Below are 21,645 nucleotides of genomic sequence, written 5' to 3' on the forward strand. Positions count from 1 at the left end.
TGGCAGAAGACTGGATGCTGGCTGCAGGCACAGTGAGAGTCACGCTGCTGGATGCAGACTAACACGAAGCATGTGCTGCTGCTTGGGCGTGGTTTAAATAGCCTCCAAAGTAGTCCCAGGAAAGAAGTTCCCCAGGACCACACCTGAGTAAAAAATAGTCCCTATAGTAAAATAGTCCCATCCAGGCCTCACGTTGGCTTGGATTTATTTGCAGCATGGTCTGCATGAGGTAAGTAATGTCTATGAGCCTGGCGCCTGTGGCGCCTGTGGCGCCAGGACTGATTTTTATTATGAGCCTGGTGCCTACGGCGCCAGGACTGAACCCAGACAGCCCCTAGCTGGGGCTGCTGGGGTTTTTGTAAATGTCTGGATGCCTGCTCCCAGGGCTGATGGGCTTGATCCGGATGCCCGGGGGTAGGCATCATGACAAATGGTCTCAATAGAAAATAAGGAAAGTGGGGACTGAGTTTGGTGAAGGGAAGTAGAGGACAGAAGTGAAGGAGGGGAACACTGCATTCTCCCAAGTGGATCATCACTGGCCCCATGAGGGGTTTCCCTCCCCATGCAATCCACCCACTGAGTACCACCCCCAGGGGGACAATCAGGTAGCGGCCTCACCTCCCTGGCCTCATGGGAAATACCTTGGGATTTGGCACAACATGCATAGACTACCTCTGCACTGTTACAGTAGTATTTGATATAAGAGGTGAAATGTTTCACTTCTTTTGCATTATGTTAATTGGGTACTTCAGTGATGACACAGGGTGGCCAGGCAGGGGGTAGGTATCTTCTTTACTTACATACAAGTTTCCAGGATATTAGGTAGCAGGTAAGTACAAAAGGATCTTCAAGTACAGAAAGACATAGGAGACATTCACCAGTACCCACTCAATCCAGCAGCCCACTTCCAACTGACCCCCAAGGAACACACACACACACACACACACACTCTCTCAACATTCCACAGGCAAGCTTTCTACAAGCATTCCACAGCACCAAGGGTCACAGCACAGGAACGGGGGAGGAAGCAAGACATAACACATCACCTGCCGTAAAACCAACAAGAGTAAGGGAATGGAACAGAGAGACAAAAGAACAATCCCAAAAAAACAACCATCTCAAAGTGACCTATGACAGGTCCAATATTCTGTCACTATAAACCTTGCTCAGAACACAGAAACCTGCCACTCAAACCATCTCAAGCATCAAGCGGGCTAACACACTGGGAAAATCCATCCCAGTCCTCTTAGCCAAACCTTGGAATTCTCTCCCCCTGACCTTGAGACAAGAACAAAACAATACAAGATTCCGACAACAACTACAAACCTTTCTTTTTAAGTAATGCTCCCTTTGACATGACCCAACTTTCCTGACTTCTGTCCCGTCTTTCTGTATGTCTTTTGGTGTTGATGTTACCTGGAGCCCCAATCAATGCCTGCGGGCCTTCAGCACCATATTTAAATAAATAAATAAAATTAAAATAAATAAAATCCCCTCAACCGTCCTACCAATGAAATGCTAGAAAAACATCACAACCCAAAACACGTCACCATCCACACTGTTGACCAAACAGCAGGAACTCGCACAGGGCACCGGCCCCACACCCCTCGGAACGACTGCCGACTACCCACCTCAACCAACCACTTTATCAACTAACCAAACCAGCACTCGGGCTGCTCGACAGACAAGCAACACTAAACCACCACAAATAGATGGCACACGAAAATGCACCACCAGTGCCCCAACAAGGAGCACCACAAGAACAACATATATGTTGAGACCACCACATCCAAGGTGTGGGAGCGACACCCCCACAAAGGGTACTGGGGTCCTCCCAAAGCACAATGGCAAAGCACACTTGACCAAATGGCAAAAAAAAGCATGTGAGTGCAGGGAAAGGAAACAAACTAATGAGGTAAACTACGCTCAACAACCTTTCTCAAACCACAACCATAAACACAAATGGCACGGGCACATAATACCTCTCCAAAGTGCTGGGTGTGCCATGTGCTGGCAGCTAGCAGCCCAGGTGGCTGGCACTACCCTGCCACACACAACACAAACAAAACTGTCTAACCCCACAAGGTGGTTTGCTAGGCCACCCAGTGAGCACAATACACACCACATACACAAGTAACCCCCCGTAAGTCCATGCCCTATTCTCACATCCATATTCTGACAGAACACACCAAATTTCAACTTCCTTTAACTAACAGAGGCAGCGTCTTTACCAAAATACACCAGACACGTCCCAGATCCACCACAATCCACAACGTACCAAGGGACAATTTACATCCAAACAGGCTTCATTTCACATAACACTGTTGATCAATATTCACGGTTCAGCATGGACAACTCCCTGAAAAATGACATAAAGCCCTGATGTAGCTTGTGGAAAATTGCCATATATTGTTTGTTTATTATTTGTATTGCGCACCAGACCCTAGGGTATCAGGGTGCAGAGGTTACAAGAAGGTACACGGCTTGGGATACAGAGATACATTACATATGGCAAACAAATATGAACATAGAAAGGCACAGTAGATAATTAGGATTCTTTACAAAAGAGGCGCACGAGCAAGGAGAACTATGTTAAAAACATAGTGTCAACAACATAAGGGCTATGGACAAAGTGGTATGGGCGGCCAGGCCCTACTGATCTGTTGACTTGAGCCAGTTAACAAAGTTAGATCTAAAGGTCTGGTATGAATGATCTTCTCAAAGTGAGGAAGGCAGGGAGTTCCATAGCTGGGCCGCTTTGATGGGAATGCTGCTGCCTCTAACCTTAGATAATTTAAATCTGGGAGTGGAAAGACAATTAGTTATGAATAGTCTAGAGGGTCTGGTGGATGTCTGTCTGTGGAATCTCTCAGAGAGATAACTGGGAACGGCATTATTCTAAGATTTGTGAATAAGTGATGCAGTTTTTAGCTGGATTTTATCGTTGGTCGAAAGCAAGTTGTTTTGTTGCCTAATCTCAGATATAGGAGTTCTTCGAGCTACTGTGAGGGCCGTTCTAAGGGCACTATTTTGGAGGGTGTTGCAATAATCCAACCTGGACAGAATGAGGGCTCTGGCCAGGATGATGCAAATGTTGTTGGAAAGAAAGGGTTTGCCGGTTCGGATAGGTTTACAAGTGTAAGTGTTAGCGGAGGCCAGAGCATTTACTTGTTTAGTAAAGGATAGAGTGAAGCTGAGGTAAAAGCCTAGAGTTTTTACCTCATTGGCCACTTTGATGAGGTTGCTGTCAATTATGAAGGAGGAATATTCATGGCCTAATTTTATGAGGTTAGAGGGGGTACCCAGGAGGATGAGCTCTGTTTTGTCATCATTCAGGCATAGACCGCACTTGGCCATCCATGCCTGGATGATGGGTAAACTCTATTCACCAAGGCCAAATCCTTAACGTAATCCCCTGAAAGTGGGAGGAGAATCTGAATATCATCTACATAGTTGGTGTAGGTGATACCAAGATGGTCCAGATCGTCGAAAAGGGGCTTAGTGAATATGTTGTACAGAGTAGGAGAGACGCAGGATCCCTGGGGCACCCTGCAGGTAATAGGAATAGGGTCTGCAGCTGCTGAAGGAGAGAAGACCCTCATGGTCCTATCACTTAAAAATGACTCAATCCAGGCTATGGCCTCTTTGGAGAAGTATGTGGCTGAGTCTAGATGGCTGCATAATACCTTGTGATCCACAAGGTCAAATGCAGCTGAGAGGTCGAGGAGGAGTAGGAAGGCTGATTTCCCCTTGTCCCTTAGCTCGTCGACTTGGGCCTTCAGGTCAATGAGGGCGGTTTTTGTTCAATGTTGGGGACGGAAACCTGATTGACGTGCTCCTAAAAGGTGGTGTAGTTCCAAGTATTTTTGAATTTGTATGTATGCAACTTTGTCTAATATTTTTAAGAGGAAAGGTACTGTTGTGATTGGCCGGCAATTAGTTGGTATCAGAGGGTCTATGGTTTGTTTTTTTTAACAACGGGAGCACCCACGATTCTTTGAGTTTGTTGGGGATGGTGCCAGTCGCGAATGAAGCATAAATGAGCTGAGATATGAAGGGAGCTAGATCCCTAGCTGCATCCTTGATGAGCTGGGCTGGACAAAGGTTGCACTGGCAGTTGGAAGTTTAAGAGAAAGTATGACTTTTTTTACCTCAAGAATAGAGGTTTTAGAAAAGTTGAAGCGGGTGGGAGGGATGTCGGAAGGGTTTTGTTAAGAGGGGATGAGGAATTTAGAGATGCTTTTTTTATTGATATTTTATTTTGGAGGGTTGTTACTTTGTTAGAGAGCGCATGTTGGATGTCAAAGCACCAAATTATGTCTTTAGTGCAGGTGTCTGGCATAGGGGTAGAGGTCTCTAGTTCTTTGAGAATCATAAATAATTCCTTCATACTAGAATTGGCTTGAGAGATACGGTTGTTGTGGGATTCACGTTTGGCCAGGCAAATTTCTTTTTTGTAAAGGGATGAGATCTTGGTGAGTTTGGTTCTGTTTGCTTCAGAGTGGAGTAGTCTCCAGGAAGCCTCAGAGTTTCTTTTTTTTGCCATAAGTTTTTTAGATGTGGTGTGAACCACTAGTTAAGATGGGTTTTAGGCTTACTTGGGAGTGGTCTGTCCAGACTTGAGGGGAGATGGAGGAGCTATTAGTGTAGCAGTTATATTCAGCCACCCAATCTAATATTCTCCCTTTGTTATGAGTAGGCACGTTGGTTCTTTGGGTCAGGCCAAGTTCAGACAGGATGTTGGCAGTTGTTCACTTCTTGGATCACCCAGGTCAGCCCCACAACCACGGCAAAATCCACAGCGCTCTTCCCTGAGATGTAGTCCGGATACAGCATAGTGCAATCCACACCATACCCGGAGCAGCTGCCATGCTGGTACCTGTGACCCTGACCCCAACACACGCTGGGACCAACCTCCATCACTGCCAACATGACTGCTTCAGGTACCAGTTGTTCACTGAGCTGACTGTGCCCAAACAGCTCTCCAAACACAGCACCCAGCTGTTCACTATGCTGACAGCACACACACGCTCTCCTGAAAAAGCTCCCAGCTCCGGCTCGGATAGCATTCCATGCTGGGTGCCCCCACTAGATGTTACCTGCCGCTTTTTCTTTTCAGCAGCATTACTATCAGACACACCTCCTCCTCTGAGACTCACTTCAAACTCTTAGAGGCGTGCACCGGCAAACCGTTGTACAGTGCGTGATGCTGTCCATGACCCTCAATGGCACATCATTCGACATCCTCAGCCATTAGCAACGTCACAACATCCTCTCTGATTGGCCGCTGAAGCCTCAATGCCATCATTCGAGCCCCGGCCTCCAAGCTGCAAGGAGCTCTCAAACACTCTCTCAACATTCCAGAGGCAGGCATTCTACAAGCATTCCACAGCACCCAGGCTCACAACACAGGAACAGGGGGGAAAGCAAGAAATAACGCATTACACAAAGAAAACAATGAAACGGCTTTCTTCATGATGCACATCTAGGTTTCTCCAAATAAGAGATGATATGTCTGATTTTTAAGGGCCCCTTCTTAGGCATTCATGCTTCCTTGTTTGCATGAAATGTGTTTATAAGCTGCTGAGCCACCTTGAAGACATTTTATGATCCTTGCTGTGTCACATACGAGGCTGGGCTCTGTCCACTTGAAGACCTCTTTACAACTAAGTAGTGAAAAGGCAGGGTGGTCCTACTTTTTCGCATTAAAATTAAGATTTTGGGCAGTAATGGGTTAATGGCAGCACATTGTTCAACCTTCCCCATTTCCAAAATGTTCTTCATGTGTGGTTGCATCATTTTCATGTGAGCTTTGCTGCCGTTTTAACAATTAGGGTAGCGTTCCGGCCCGTTCCGGGTACTTTTTCTTCTGAAAGTGTAGATTTTGGGCAGTAATGGGTTAATGAAGCATATTGGTGCACCTTTCTCATTTCAAAATGTTCTTCATGTGTGTTTCCATCATTTTCAGGTGAGTTTTGCTGCCGTTTTATATATTAGGGTACCGTTCCGGGTACTTTTTCTTCTGAAAGTGTAGATTTTGGGCAGTAATGGGTTAATGACAGCATATTGGTGCACCTTTCACATTTCAAAATGTTCTTCATGTGTGTTTGCATCACTTTCAGGTGAGTTTTGCTGCCATTTTATATATTAGGGTACCGTTCCGGGTACCTTTTCGTGTGAAAATGTAGATTTTGGGCAGTAATGGGTTAATGACAGCACATTGTTCATCCTTTGCCATTTCAAAATGTTCTTCATGTGTGTTTGCATCATTTTCAGGTGTGTTTTGCTGCCGTTTTATATATTAGGGTACCGATCCGACCCGTTCCGCATACTTTTTTGTGAAAATGTAGAATTTGGGCAGTAATGGGTTAATGACAGCACATTGTTCATCCTTTGCCATTTCCAAAATGTTCTTCATGTGTGTGTGCATCATTTTCAGGTGATTTTTGCTGCCATTTTATATGTTAGGGTACTGTTCCGGCCCGTTCCGGGTACTTTTTCGTGTGGAAATGTAGATTTTGGGCAGTAATGGGTTAATGATAGCACATTGTTCATCCTTTGCCATTTCAAAATGTTCTTCATGTGTGTTTGCATCATTTTCAGGTGAGTTTTGCTGCCATTTTATATATTAGGGTACCATTCCGGCCTGTTCCGGGCTTTACCCCGTTCCGCGGACTAAGGGAAAAAATAGCAGGAATCCCTCCCGCTCTGAAAACATATTGATTTTTGAACTGATTGATTACTGCATTCTACGATCTCTGCTTGCTCACCTGTTAATAACGAGCATACGGCAGCGTACGGCTAACTGAAAAGTATAACGGCACGACTTGCTCTCCCTTATAGCCATATTACAGACACTTGAAACGCCACTGTTGTGGGTGGACTACGGGAAACAGCGGGAAACCTTCCCGCTCTGGAAATACGGAAAATGACATACAAGTGCAAAATAAACACGTGGTTTGTAGGCACGTAGACGTTATCAAACCGACTATGTATGTATTCCTACTGTGCAAAAGGTTTGTAATATAACCATAGTGCGCTCTAAATAGAAAAATGAAATCCACTTTTTCTAGGTGGGTTTTCAAATCATCGTCTGTACAATAGTTTTTCTCCACATGCTAATAACAAATCGGGATGCCTTCTTTCAAATAGGCTCTGTGTTCTGATTGAGACTGCTCCTGGGCTGTTGTAGCCCTGGTTTATTCCTGTGAAACAATTGTGGTTCCTTCAGCTTCACTTCTCTTGCCTTTTGCTCATTGTTATGGCGAAACTGATCTGTCCTTCAGTACTGGGAAACTTGGTTTAATCCTTGTACTTTTTAACATTGCACACAGCACCTTACAGTGCAGTGCAATGGGAATACTTTTGTATCACTCTAGCCTTGTCACACTTTGGATTTTTGGTTACTTTTAAATGTGCCTAAAGATAAGTGGCTGGCAGCAGATGTAGTTTTTTAAATGTTTGCATTATTTTTAGTGTGCACATTCAAGTTTTAGTGCCCTAAATGGCGATGGCCATATTTTTGTTTGGCCTTCTTCCTCTCTTGCATTGTTAGGAAATGTATTATAAGGTCAGGCACTTGCCAGGACTGTTCCATCTGCCAGTCATTTGCCAGTAAAACGCTCCGAGACTGCCACCGCAGTCACGCCTCGTTCAGATAGAGCAGACCGAACCAGCATACTCCCTTTAGCAAGAGGTCGAGGTCGCATTAAGATGCCTCTCGAAATAAGAGATCTCTTAAGACACAGTCCAAGGAATATTCAACAACGACGTCCTCTGTTTTCATCGAAGAAGCATTCTTTGTCGCCTTGTGTCATAGCTGATGCCAAGTCAGTTTCCTCACTGTCTTCAATGATTCTAGATAAATCTTCGTCAAAATCATCTGTATCGACATGTAGTTCCAAATTGTCATCGAATCATAAAGCCCTGTTGATTTCCCAGTCGGCGCAGAAACATAAGTCTTCGTCCACGACCCCATCAATAACCTCGACCACGAACCCGTTGACGGCTGACCGTAAGGTTTCTATCACGACTTGGTCAACAACTGGCTGTAAAGTTTCTAGCATGACTCCATCGACAGTCTACAACATCATCTACGACCCCATCGACGTCACAATAAAGTCTTCAACCATGACTAAGGCCAGCACCCTTTTCCATTGACCATGGGGGTCACCCTGTGTAAACCAAGCTGGTCAGCTATCCCACTAGATGAGATCCTTCAGCCAACCCTCGAATCAGATCTGGAAGGCCCTGTGGGGGTCTTCTCTGATGAGATGGAGATGGAGATGGAGCACTTCAGCCCCAAGTTGGCTATGCCTGCACCGAAGGCAGTTCCGGTGCCAGGCATTCCTGTAGTCCCAGCTCCTGCCATTCTTGCAGCCGCTCCTAAGGACCTCTCCATGGACATTCTGACCACCTTGCAATCCTTGGTTTCTGAGCTGCAACACAGGCTACCTGACCCATCTACGCCTTAGCCATCCACACCACAACCGGGCCTGAGTGGTCTAGCTGCCCCTCCTCGCCCTCCAAGAGACCTTCAACCGTCTGTCTCTGTGTATAACCTTGCGGACAGAGGATGACGTTCCAGACAACGATGCCTCCACTCACACTACAGACACGGATGAGTTTGATGACCTTATCCCTGGGAATGGCAAACCAGATGAGGTCCCTCTTTGAGATTCCCCCCGGATGAGATTGGATCCTTCAAAGAGATTCGGCTTGGCCCCAGAAGAACAGAAGAAGGAAAGTCTGCTCTACCAGAGGTGAAAGCAACCCAGAAAGTCGATTGTGGCAGTCCCATTACTGGATGATATATGGGAAGACGGTCTGTTAACCATGCGCAACCAATCCTTTGCACCTGCCTAGAAGGAGGGGTTTGATAAAGTATAGGGTGCTGGACTCTGTGCCAAAATGTCTCTGGACACAACCCAGCCCTGACTCCATAGGTTTGCAGCAGCCTGCAAGCATTCCTCCTACACTTCTTCTGCTTGCTCTGTTCCCTGTGACAAAGAAGGCACGCACCTGGATGCCTTTGGGCAGCGGGGTCATCTCTTCAGCCGCCATGACATAAAAAGAAGCTAATTCAGTCCTGTCCAGATAAGACCGGGAACTTTGGTTCTAGATTGGCCCCATTCTTGAATTCCTGCCTGACGACAGGGAGCACAAGGCATTTGCCCTTCTTCGCGAGGGTGAGGCTGCTTCGGAGCACGTGATCTCCATCTCCGTTGACATTGCGGACACAGTTTCCACCAACTGGGAAATGGCGCTGTTCTAAGCTGGCAGGGCTGGCACAAAGTGGAGAAGCACGTCCATCTTCTGTTAAAGGAGCTTCAATAGCTGTTATCAAAGGGAGTCATCGCAAGAGTCCCATCCGATTAGTGAGGACAAGGAGTGTACTCTAGGTACTTTTTAGTTAAGAAGTTGTTAGAAGTTTGGAGGCCGGTCCTAGATCTTCGGGTCCTCAACACATTTCTGTAGGCCCAAACATTCAGGATGGTCACCCTTCAACAAGTCTTGTCCCAAGTGCAAAAAGGGGATTTTCTGGCATCCCTGGATCTAGAGGATGCCTATTTCCACATCCCTATTCATCAAAAACACTGCAGCTACCTGTGCTTCATGGTTGCAGGTGACCATTACCAGTTCAGGGCCCTGCCATTCAGTCTCCGGTCAGCTGAGGGTTTTCACCAAATGCCTGGCCCCTGTGATGGCTCACCTTTGTCGCTCTGGCGCACATGTATACCCATACCTCGATGACTGGCTAGTGAGTGCAGCACCGTTTTACATGGCTGCCTGTCACACCACACATACTATTCAATGCCTACAGTCGCTAGGGTTTTAGAAACTCCTGAATGACCCTGTCTCAACAGGCTCTCTATTTGGGGGACATACTGGACACGCACTCTTGCATGGCGACTCCCTCGGGAGAGAGGGTATAATCGCTTCTTGCCAAGCTTCTACTGCCAACTTAGTCTTCTACTAAAGTCTCGGCAAGGGATAATGTCTACGTGCATACCTCTACTCCAGCACTGCAGGCTTCACATGTGTCATCTCCAGGAATTCCTTGATGCAGACTGGCGGCAGGGCTCGTGTTCCTGGGAGGACAAGATCCCACTGACAGAACAATTCAGGGATGCACTGCGCTGATGGTCGGTCCAGCCTCCCCTCCTTCAAGAAGCACCCTTTTGCTTGCCCCTGCACTAAGTCGCTGTCATGACGGACGCCTCCCTGGAAAGCTAGGGTGCGCATACAGGGAATCTGCACGCCATGGGTCTATGGAAAGACAATGAAAAGGTTCTCCATATCAATCTTCTGGAGCTTTGTGGCAGTTTTTTGTACCCTCAAGTATCAGGTCTCTCTCCCAGTCTACGGAAGCACAGACTATGGCACTGGGCCTTAGAGCAGCACATGTTCCTTATTCCTTTCCACCTTTCAGGTGTTCCGAACACAATGGCAGATTCCCTGAGCAGGGAACTCTGCTCCTGCCATGAATGGGAGCTCCAGGAGTTTAAACACTCCTGGAAATTCCGTTGTTGGGGCACTCCGAAAATCGACCTTTTCGCCAGCCACGTCAACAAGAGGTGCATGGCCTTTACCAACAGATTCCCTCATCCACAGAGCCTGGGAGATGCCTTCACATTCCCCTGGGAGGGGAAGTTTCTGTATGCCTTCACCACGATCCCTGTGGTGACTCAGGTGTTCAATGTCTTCAGACAGCATCCGTGCAGACTGATCTTGGTGGTCCCTGCTTGGCCGAAACAGTTCTGGTACTCCGACCTCCTCCCCCTATCCTATGCTCCCCCAATCAGGCTTCCTCCTCTAGGCAATCTACTTTCCAGGAGCGACGGTACAGTGCTCCACCTCGTTCCGGCCACCGTGACCCTGACGGCCTGGCTCCTGTGCTCCTAGAATTCTGCACTATCTTGCTGCCCCAGCAATGCAAGGACATACTGGCTAGAGCTCTCACTTCTTCCACGCTTGCAAGGAGTAAATGGGCACGGTTTTCCCACTGGTTTGCAACGTGGGATTTGGACCCACTTACCATTCAGACGAAAGACATCTTGCCATATCTCTGCTTATCAGACTCCTCCATTGTGCCTGCTCCTCTTCCACATCTTCTCTGTGGTGCAGCCATTTGGTCAAGGAGTTAATCAAGGGTCTGGTCCGTGTTTGTCCCTCAACCAGACGGCCCTCTCCAGCTTGGGAACCTTTTTTCATCCTTTCAAGATTCATGAGACCTACTTTCAAGCCTATGCATCTGGTTCCATTAAAGTTCCCATACTAGAAGACTACTTTGCTGGTTGCCATCACGTCAGCTCAGCTTATGGGCGACAGTCAGGCTCTTTCCTGCAAAGACCCCAACCTGACTTTTCACAGGTACAAGGTTGTATTAGACACTAACCCATTCTTTATGCCCAAAGTCCATTCAGCATTTCACCTCAATGAGCCAGTGGTACTACCAGCATTCTTTGGATCTCCTGTCCCTCCGGCAGAAGACTCTCTGCAACCGCTGGATGTAATGCGTGTGTTGCAATATAACATCTCCCACACAAAATCCTTCAGGAAGACCTCTGAGCTCTTTGTTACCTTTTAGTCCTGCTGGTATTGGTAACACACTTTCCAAGTCTTCAATTGCCAGATAGATTTCCTCCTGCATCTCCTTATGTCACCAGCAGGCTGGCAGGCCTCTTCCTGGTAGACCCATGGCTCATTCAACAAGGGTCATTGCTGTCGAAACAGCCTTTCTCTACTGAGTTCTCCTGTTGCACATCTGCAGGGCCGCAACCTGGAGGTCTGGGCACACTTTTACAAGGTTTTACTGCGTCGACTGGGATTCCGCAAGTTGGCCAGGTGGTTCTATTTAACCTGTTTGCATAAAGTCAGTGTCTCCTGTGGTAAGTATTTCTACGAGACGCTTGCCTCTGCCCGTTATGATTATGTTGTACTGCTTTGTGATCTAGTCATACAGCATGTGACTCTATGAAAGAGCCAATGCTGTAAAAAAGGAATAAGTTGATTACCTATATGTAGGTATGTTTCATAGATTCACATGCGATCCTTCCGCTTACCCCACTTATGGCTCTTCTTGGCTCATATTGCCACATTTACGTGCGCTTTCCAAAATGTGAAGATGCCCTCCACGTGTGGAGTTAAGGGAGTCCTTTCCATTGACTGTGGGCAGTATGACCCAAGACCGACTATACTAGAGCACTAAAGTGACGGAAGTTTTCAGTTTAAAAAATAAACTGCTATTTATTAGACAATTCCCAGCCTGACAGAGAATATTCATACAGCATGCACATCTATGAAAGATACCAATGCTGGAGAACAGGAGTTACAGGTAAGTAACTTAATCCTTCTTTTACGTCTTCCAGCGATCCACAACACAGTAGCTGACTCCATCAGCAGGGAACTCAGATCCTGCCATGAATGGAAGCTTCTGCAAGTCCAGGTTCTCTGCATCTTCTCCAGGTGTGGGCATCCAGAAGTCGATCTCTTTTCGTGACGGAGACCAACAAGAAATGCATGACGTTTGCCAGCATGTTTCCTCAGGCGGGGAGTCTGGGAGACACATTCTTGCTCCCATGGGAAAGAATGTTCCTCTACGCTTTCCCCCCGATCCAGGCCATGCCTAGAGTACTCAGTGCACTCAAACAGCAGCGATGCATGATGCTCCTGGTAGCCCCGGCCTGGCCATGACTAATTTGTCACTCTGACCTCCTCCAGCTGTCTGTGGCTCCTCACATCAGGTTGCCCCCTCTCTCTGACCTACTCTCCAGAGACGGCGGGTCAGTTTTACACCACCATCCAGCATAATTAAATGTGATGGCCTGGCTCCTGCAGCCCTAGAGTTTGGAAACCTACCTCTTCCTCCGGACTGCCAGAACATTTTAGCCCTTGCCCCCTGCCATCTATGCTGTCTTGCTACAAGAGCAAGTGGAAACCCTTCACCATCTGGTTTGCAGGTAAATGTATCGACCAGTTTCGCATACAGGCACCAGATGTTTTACCATACCTCCTGTCTTTGTCGAATGCTGGTTTAGCACACTCTTCCATCAAGGTGCACTTGAAAGATATTTCGTGCTACACGCGTTCCCCTGTTACGCCTTCTCTTTGGTCTCACAGACTGGTCAAGGAATTCCTTAAAGGACTGTTTCGCTCCTTTCCTCATGTCTGAGCTCCTGTTCCAACCTGAGAACTCCACATAGTCCTCTCCAAGCTGATCGTTCCTCCTTTCGGGCCTATGCTGACCACCTTCCTAATTGTCATTACTTCTGCCAGACGGGTAGGTGAACTACAGGCTCAATCCTGTAAGCCTTCCTACTTGACTTTTCATCAGTCCTATGTGGTCCTTTGCACAACCCTTCCTTCATGCCGAATGCCCCTTCTTCATTCCACCTTAATGAACTGTTAGTCCTGCCGGTATTCTTTGGTATTCTTTGGCTCTCCCTCATTTCCTGCAGAATGCTCCTTGCATTCTCTGGATGTGGTCCGAGCCCTCACATTCTATGTGGATTTCACTAAAGACTTCAATAAATCATCACAATTGTTGGTGGCTTTCAGACTGTTCTACAAGGGCAACATCCTTTCAGAGTCTTCCCTTGCAAGATGGTTATCTCTGTGTATTTCACTCTCATCAAATAGCCAACAGGCCCCTTCAGGCAGGCCAAGAGCACACTTGACGACCACTGTGGCTTCTTCTACAGCGTTCCTGTCCTGTGTTCTCCTGCTGGAGATTTTCAGGGCAACCACATGAAGGTCTGTCCATAACTTCATGAGGTTATACTGCATTGATCGGGATTCCAGGGTGGAGTCCCAGGTCAGCCAAGCAGTGCTTCATAACCTGTTTGTGTCAGATGAGTGTTCCTGAGCTGAGTTGGTTACTTCTGTTGAGCTATTGAGCTATGTCTCCAACAGATTTGGAATCATGTATGTACGGCTTTGTAATCATATTCACACATGTGAATATATGAAAGATCCAGTGCTGGAGCAAGGAATACGTTGCTTACCTGTAACTCCTTTTCACTAGCATTGGTATCTTTGATAGGTTCACATGCAACCATCCCCTCTCCTGGCTCTTAGCTCATTCTGACACATCACTTGCACTTGCCAAATCTGAAGATGGCCTGCAGGGGTTGAGCTAAGGGAGGCCAGTCTAATTGACTGTGGGCAATATGACCCAGAATGACTAATAGAGCACTAAAGTGACAAGCAATTTCAAAATGTAAAGATAAACTGCTTTAATGTTACTGCGAATTCCCAACCTGACGACGGGGAATATTCAAACAGCATGTGAATCTATGAAAGATGGCAATGCTGGAGAACAGGAGTTGCAGGTAAGTAATATATTCCTTATTCTCAGGGGTAGTGTTTGTGATTTGTGGTCAAAAGTAAATGTTTTTCCATTATCCATGAACACACTTAACTTAGTGATTTTGTTTTGTGATTTGTTTAAAAAAAAAAATTCTAACTGCATTAGATGGACCAGCTTCGGGCAGAACTCATGCAGGAGAGATCGGGCAGGCAGGACCTGGAGTGTGATAAGATTTCGCTGGAGAGGCAGGTAAGGTGAACATTTTGCATGTTAAATTGGGGACCTTTTCACTGTACATAACATTTGATCAGGCACGGGTAGTTCATGACTTTCAGTGCATCTCTACAACAGTGAATGCTAGTAGCCAAAATATATTTTACAGTGGCATCAAAACAAGTATTACTTTAGCAGCTGTTGTGGGAGTGCATGCTTTGGAACTGGGTTGGAGGGAATGTGTTGGTTGTGCATGTAAGTAATGCAAAGTTAATTTATACATTGTTGGATATGCATGTTTTTAACAGATTAGTGTCCCTCAATTAGTTATTCACTTTGGAAAGTTATCCCAGAACAGCCAATAATAAAAGAATGCATTGTGGCGTTGTTAATATATGGTGTGACCTACTTCCGCTCATTGTGCTACTATGGTTGCCACATTCCTATGTTGTGACATGAGAAGTGCTATCAGTGATCCACCCCTGACCGCTGCCATCCCACCTCACTTCACTTGTCCCATTTCCTCTTTACATTACCTTGTATAAGCCCTGTTTTAGTCATCTGCATTATGTAGTTTCCTAGAACCACTACATTCAAATACTACTTCTGTTTAGCATTCCTGGACAAACCCCATCTCACTGCATTTTCCCTTTACAGGCCATTGTAATCTTACCCCACCCCCCAATCTTTGCCTACATTATTACATCTCTTTCACTATAATTCCTGAAGATCCTCCATTAATAACATTGCCTGTCACTACCAATAATTCTCCAGCTATGCCAATGCCTGGTCCAGATCTTGCAGCAGCAATCAAAGTGCCGGCCCCAATTTAATGGTGTGCATATTGCTAAGAGTCCAAATGTTTTCATGATCCTGTTTAATTATCCATTAAGTAATTGACCGTTTTAGCACACACATTACTTTCGTTGTCTTTGATCTCGAACATGTGTATGAAATCCTTGTTACATTAGCGAGGCTTCCAAATTCACATTTTTAAACTTCTAATGGCTATTGTTATCTGCAGATTCCTCGTCTTTGAAATGTCCAGGAAGGGACCAAAACATTTTAGTTTGAACAGTGCTGGGTGGTGCCCCCTCTCCCCTTGGTGCTGCAAGGGCATTCTTGCAGCTTCCAGCAGAAATAACAGTGTTTAGGGTATGTAGGTCCCAGCTGCCAAGAGGCCAAATGTACCTTTTTCCGATGCCTCAGGTATCAGGACTTTGGAGCATGCTCAGAGTCTTGGACTCTGTAAGGGTGTCGAAGTAGGAAGCCGACACCAAGGTGGCATGATGTTGGTTATAGACTTTTATTTGTGTATAAAAAGTCCCTCACTATCCCTATTTCTAAGAGGGGTTCCCTTCCTCAAAACTAATACTAAAAGAGTCTGTCAGAATGTCTGTCAAATCAAACACCATTGTCCTTTGTCATAACCTACTTCTATCCCTCATGCTGCAACGAAAGGATAATCTAACGGAACGTTCCTTCTCCCGGAGAATGTCTCCCTTCTCCTGATGCTTGGATAGTGTTCAAAGGAATGTGCTCTTGGAACACAAATATACCAGGGGCAATGACTCCCTTCCCTGGCATTTCTACAACTCTCATTTTGGGACCAGGGGAATTACTCCCTTCTGGTATTGCTTGGCACAGTTCACAAAAATGCCAGGCTTTCTCCTTTCTCCTGGTATCTCAAAAGTTCTTTCTCACAACCCTCAGCTTAATTTATACTTTGCCCTGGGCTCAGTGCTGCCACTGCGATGAGGAAGTTCTCCTTGCTTGCTCGGTTTCCTTTTGTTGAGGTCCCTTCTCTGGTGGTCAGAGGGCTTAATTACTGCCACTGCGATGAGGAAGCTCTCCTCGGATGATTGGTTTATGCTGTTTAGGGTCTCCGACCCTTCTGTGCTGGTCTTTGGGCTTATGGTCACCGCTGCAACGAGGAAGTTCCACTCGGATGCTTGGCTTATTCTGGTTAGGGTCTCCAACCCTTCTCTGGTGGTCAATGGGCTTCGGGTCATCACTGTGATGAGAAAGTTCTCCTTGGATGCTTTGTATGTCAGTGTTAGGGTCATCTACCCATCTAGCTTCCACCCCTGTGTCCCCTCTGCATCTTTCGCACCTCTTGTTACCGTCTAAGGGATTTCCGCACGCCACTGGGACTTCCTAAAACTGGGCTTTTTCTCTTTGGCATCCCGGTCTTCTCTGTTCAGATTCCACAGCACTGGAGCACGTTTGGACTTGTTGAAGGAAGTACTATAACTCATGGGGTGGGGTAGGTCGGGTGGCAAAGCACAGGAAAAACTTTACTCCTGCAGCTGGCTGCACTTTTGCGGGTTCTGCGATCAGCACCATAGTGACCTCTTCTCAGACTTGATGGCCTGGTTGCTGGATGTTGCACTCAGGGCATGCATGCCTCTGCTCTGAGGGCGTACCCTGCCATGCTCCCTAGCTCTAAGCAGAGGCCTGGGCAGGGTTCCTGTTCCTGATATTCTTTTTGTGGTTATGTTTTTGAAGGGACTGGTACAGTGGGACATGAACTAGGACCTTAGTGAAATTCATGGCTTCACCATTCATCTGATGTAAAGCTGCAACTTTAAGTTCCTCACCCTGAACCCTCAAAACTGTTTTTTTGGTGGCTGTTAGGAAAGATTTCTTTTTGCAATCCCCAGCTATTTGTCAGGTCTTGAACCCTTACCTTACTTTGGATGTATGTAAAGACTTTTTAGGTCCTCCGGCCAGTTTATAAGGTTACCAGGGTAGGGGGGGGTTTTGTGGACTGTGTCCCCTTTCATGGTTTCCTGTATTTCTACTGTAGCACACAGCAACATAGAGTGAAGTGCTGCGCTGCAGGGGTACTTTGTTTTCTGTAACGTCCTTTTTACCATTTGGATGTGCTTAAGAATGGCTGGTGGCAGTGAATCATGTTTTTCTTATTTTTGCAGTGCACTACTGTGCACAATCTTTTTTAAAACGTATAATGCCATTTCAAGTACCTTGTTCTTAAAATGGCAGTGCCATGTCTGTCCTTTGGCTATCTTGCTTCTGCCCATTCTCCTGCCCTCTCCGGTCAGGAAACACCATATAAGGTAATGCACTTCTTGGGATGCAGCTTGAATTACAGGCAGGTGAGTGGGTGGCAGGAACTGTTGAAGTGAATCCATAATGGCAATTACTGAGTTCGAAATCAAACCGTTGATGATACTTTTCCCTTTCTTTCCCCCGCCATGTCTTTCCAAGGTGGAGAAGAAACCACACAGACATGACCCTTGGAGAGCCCTTAGCCTTCACATCACCAGGTTGGACAAATGAAGAATGGACAAGAGTTATTTGTTCCTTTTAGCCACTTATCTTGGGGAGTGCAAGTGACCAAGTAGACCATCTACAGATGGGTTGTGACATATATTAGAACTTATGGATTGTGCACCAATGCACCTCCCCCCCTTCATTTCCACCGGAGGGAATTGTGGCACATTCTACCAGTGGTTGTGCAATTATGACTGCTTTCAAACAAGGCGATTTGCAGGTTGGCGATTTGCTCAGCTCTGCACATGTTAGTGAAAAACTACCGTCTGGTTCAGGCGATAGTGCTGAGGCCTTGTTTGGAACATCTGTAGTGCAACACATATTCGTTTGAAAACATTTATCATTGGCCTGGTGCTGGTGCATCCAAGGTGTCTCTGTAGAGGACACAGATATACCCTTGTGGCGCAGCAGGATTATAGCTGATGCCACGTGGTGCTGTGAAAGCAAGGTTTCACATTTTTACGGGTTCCCAGCCTATAGGCTGAACATTTCAAATGTAAGGAATCTGCAGCATAGACATTGTATCAGTCAGAACCAAGAATACCTGTAAAGGTCCTAACTTGATCTTTCAGTTTATTAAAGGAAAATGTGCAGTGTATATTTAATTCCACTGTTTTAATGTTCAAGGCAATGAAGAACTGAAAACATGGACACAATTGATCTACAAACATTTTTATATCCCTACTCTTATTTGTAATATAATGCCTCTGAGCAGCCAGTAGTAAGATTGAAAGTCTGTTTTTCTTAATTCACCTGGCCATGTATGGCTACGTTTTAAAGAAATGATAAAGAGCAGTCTGAATAATAAATGCACATTTTTCAGCACTGAATCTTTAATAGGTTCAAATGCTTCTTTGAATATTCCTTGGTGCTGTAGTGAGAATCTTCAATGTAACAGTAATTAATAAATTCCGTTCATATATACATATCTAGCCACATCATTGGAAGGACATAGCCCTATGTTTTCTTTTTTAATTAAAAGTTTTATTGGTTTCAGACTAAAAAATAAATACAATTTATAGTGCAAACGAAATCTTTAACAGTTTAAAAAAAAAATAAAACACCATCTTCCATCCTTCCCAAATTCCAACCTCATTATGGTACTCATACATTTAGGCTTTCTCTCCAAGGTCATACGGGCAGGATTTCTTAAAAATCACTTTTCTGGCCTCTTCGATCCATCTCTAACAACTTTCTCCCCCATTCTTCACCATGAGGGTATGCCCTATAAGAGCTTTGCTCTAATTTTACATTTTTCATTTACTTTAGTTTATTCATTTTACCTTCATATAAACATCTACTAATACGTACAAATCAAAAAATACAAATAAATCTCAACCATGAAACATCATAAAACTTTGCAAACATACAGTAAATCTCTCCGCCCTCCCACCCCCCACCACACCCCATAATAGTTCATAGTGTCTAATTTAATGGATGATAAAGGAAGGAAAGAGAGAGAGAGGGAAAGAAAAAAAAGGGAAAATCTCAAATAAATTTGAACTGCATCGAGGGACTCAACAGGGGTGTCTTCTTTCACCAATGCTTTTCGTAATCTCAATGGAACCATTGGCAACTGCTATTAGACATGGTGACAGAATCACCAGAATGAATTTTTATGGTTTTTATGGTGTAACTCAAAAGTTGTGGTTATAGGCAGATGATCTTCTTCTGGTTGTACAAGACATATATTTATCGATTCCAGCACTCATGGACCTGATTAAAAAGTTTGGATCAATCTTAAATTATAAAATCATCTGGTCAAAATCAGAAGCCTTGCTTTCCACACGGAGTACGAGCAGTTGGTTGGTTAAAAATCATGGTTTGAAATGGTGCCCTGAAATGATGAAGTACTTCGGAATATGGCTAACGTCTGACATCGGTGTTAGGATGGATCTAAACTTGAAATTGATGATAAATAAGATCACTGCAGAATTTGAACAATTGGAATCCCTAAAACTTTCGCTGGGAGGTAAGGTGATCGCTATTAAAATGATAACACCAAAGATAACATGTATTTTGGCCATGATACCACTGCCTGGTAAGAAGTCAACAATAAAACAGCTGGATAGTCTAATCCAACATTTTATATGGGAAAGAAAGAAACCTAGATTGCGACTATGGAAGCTACAACTTCTGAATGACGGGTGGACTAGGTATTCCGAATTTTGAAAGACACCACGCTTTTACGATCAGACATTTCCTTCCGTTTATCATGGAGGAAAAGGATACATGGGCAATTGCGGAAGCAAGCATGGTGGGCCCACTAAGCCCTTCAGCGGTTTCAACGTCATCAAATGGGGACTGGAGTGGGAAATGAAAATTAACCGAATTCCTGAGATCAACCTGGAGAAGCATTGCAAGGTCTTTGGCTATGGAATCAGGTTTAATGTGTTCATCATCAATATGGCTGAATCCGCAATTCTACTTAGTATTAAGACAATATTTTGGCCGTATTGGTTCCTGGCTGGTGTGAGGAGGATTGATGACTTGTTCAAAAATGGAAAATGGAGTTCATTTCTTGAGCTTAAAGAATAATCTGATTTGCAAGATTGTTCATATGGAGATTACCGTAAACTAAAGAAAGCAGAGTATTTAAAAGATCTTGAGTCTACCGATTTGTTGGACACTCTAAAGATAATAGGCGGGCAAGAGCATATGGCTTCTAAAATGTATAAATTGCTCAGTGGAAGTTCATGTTAGAATGAAAATAACATGGAAACCTGGACGTCTTGCTTGCAAGGAGAAATGTCATAAGAAAGATTGATTGGGTTATGTAAAAACATTGCGAGAATGTCTTTAAATATTGGGGAAAGGCCACGACAAGTAAAGTTATTGAACAGTGTATTTTGGACTCCAGATCGTATGCATCGTCAAGGAATATGTTCTACAGATGCCTGCTCGAACTGTGGTCTTGCACGGGGGTCACTTGAACATATATTCGGGAATGCCATAAAGTAAGATCGTTTTGGAAAGGTGTAACAGAGGTAATGAACAGAATATTGATCGAGGAAAAGGAAGTTCATTTTGCAACCTTGATCTTGGGTGAAGCTACGGATTTTGACTATTTAAACTGCCTCTATGTGACTTGGATTTTAAGAGGTTCATTGGTGGCAAAGAACATTTTTCCTAGTCATTGGAATTCGGCTACATTCCCAACTGTAGAAATGTGGAGGGAGGAAATGTATTCATTGTGTGGCACAGAAAGATTGGTGATGTCAATGCAACAGAAAGAGAAGCTTTTTAATAAAATATGGGGTTTGTGGGGTTGTTTCCTGAATTTTGATCGAGACTGAACTGGAAACGAAAGATGAGATGCAGAAAAAGATAAGTAATTTTAAATGGTTTTTGTTGCTGTTATTCTGCGTTCTATAAATTGGAATGTACAGATGGAATGTTTTGGTTATTTGCAAATTCGTTTTTTGTGTTTTTATTTTATTTTTTGAACTTTATTTTTCGTTTTCTTTCTTATTTGAAGGAATAGAGTTGTTTGTTACCCACAGCTTGTACTACTGTACATGAGGGCGGCATTTTGACAGATATTGCTCTTTTTGTCTTGCACAAGAATGGCATTTCAGCACTATTTTGTCACAAATCTCGACATGCAGCCAACAGAGCTGTGCATGATGTGGTCTATAGTTTTCCCACTAGGTGTCTGTGCCATTCAATGGAGATTCTTTGTGTGCGCACAGGCTTGCTCCCTCTATGTGCGTGGGTATCTTGGGATGGGTTGAATGTAGATTAACCTTGGGGCAGAATTTGGATTTTGGGGTTCTTCTGGCTTGCTCTTAGAGTGCCCAAAACTTTTTTCTTAATTTCTTGAT

General features: G+C 45.0%; 1 protein-coding gene across 3 annotated transcripts in view; it reads left to right on the forward strand.

Moving 5' to 3' along the window:
- CGN (cingulin) overlaps positions 1-21,645 on the forward strand; it is a 2,193,661-nt gene that overhangs the window by 1,864,133 nt on the left and 307,883 nt on the right. For all 3 annotated transcript variants that reach the window (XM_069650469.1, XM_069650484.1, XM_069650476.1), the window contains exon 17: positions 14,477-14,560. In XM_069650469.1, coding sequence (XP_069506570.1) covers positions 14,477-14,560 — 84 coding nt within the window. The remainder of the gene's footprint in view (positions 1-14,476; positions 14,561-21,645) is intronic.

Source organism: Ambystoma mexicanum, chromosome 1p, assembly GCF_040938575.1.
Source record: "Ambystoma mexicanum isolate Mex_15411 chromosome 1p, UKY_AmexF1_1, whole genome shotgun sequence".
Taxonomy (NCBI): Eukaryota; Metazoa; Chordata; class Amphibia; order Caudata; family Ambystomatidae; genus Ambystoma; species Ambystoma mexicanum.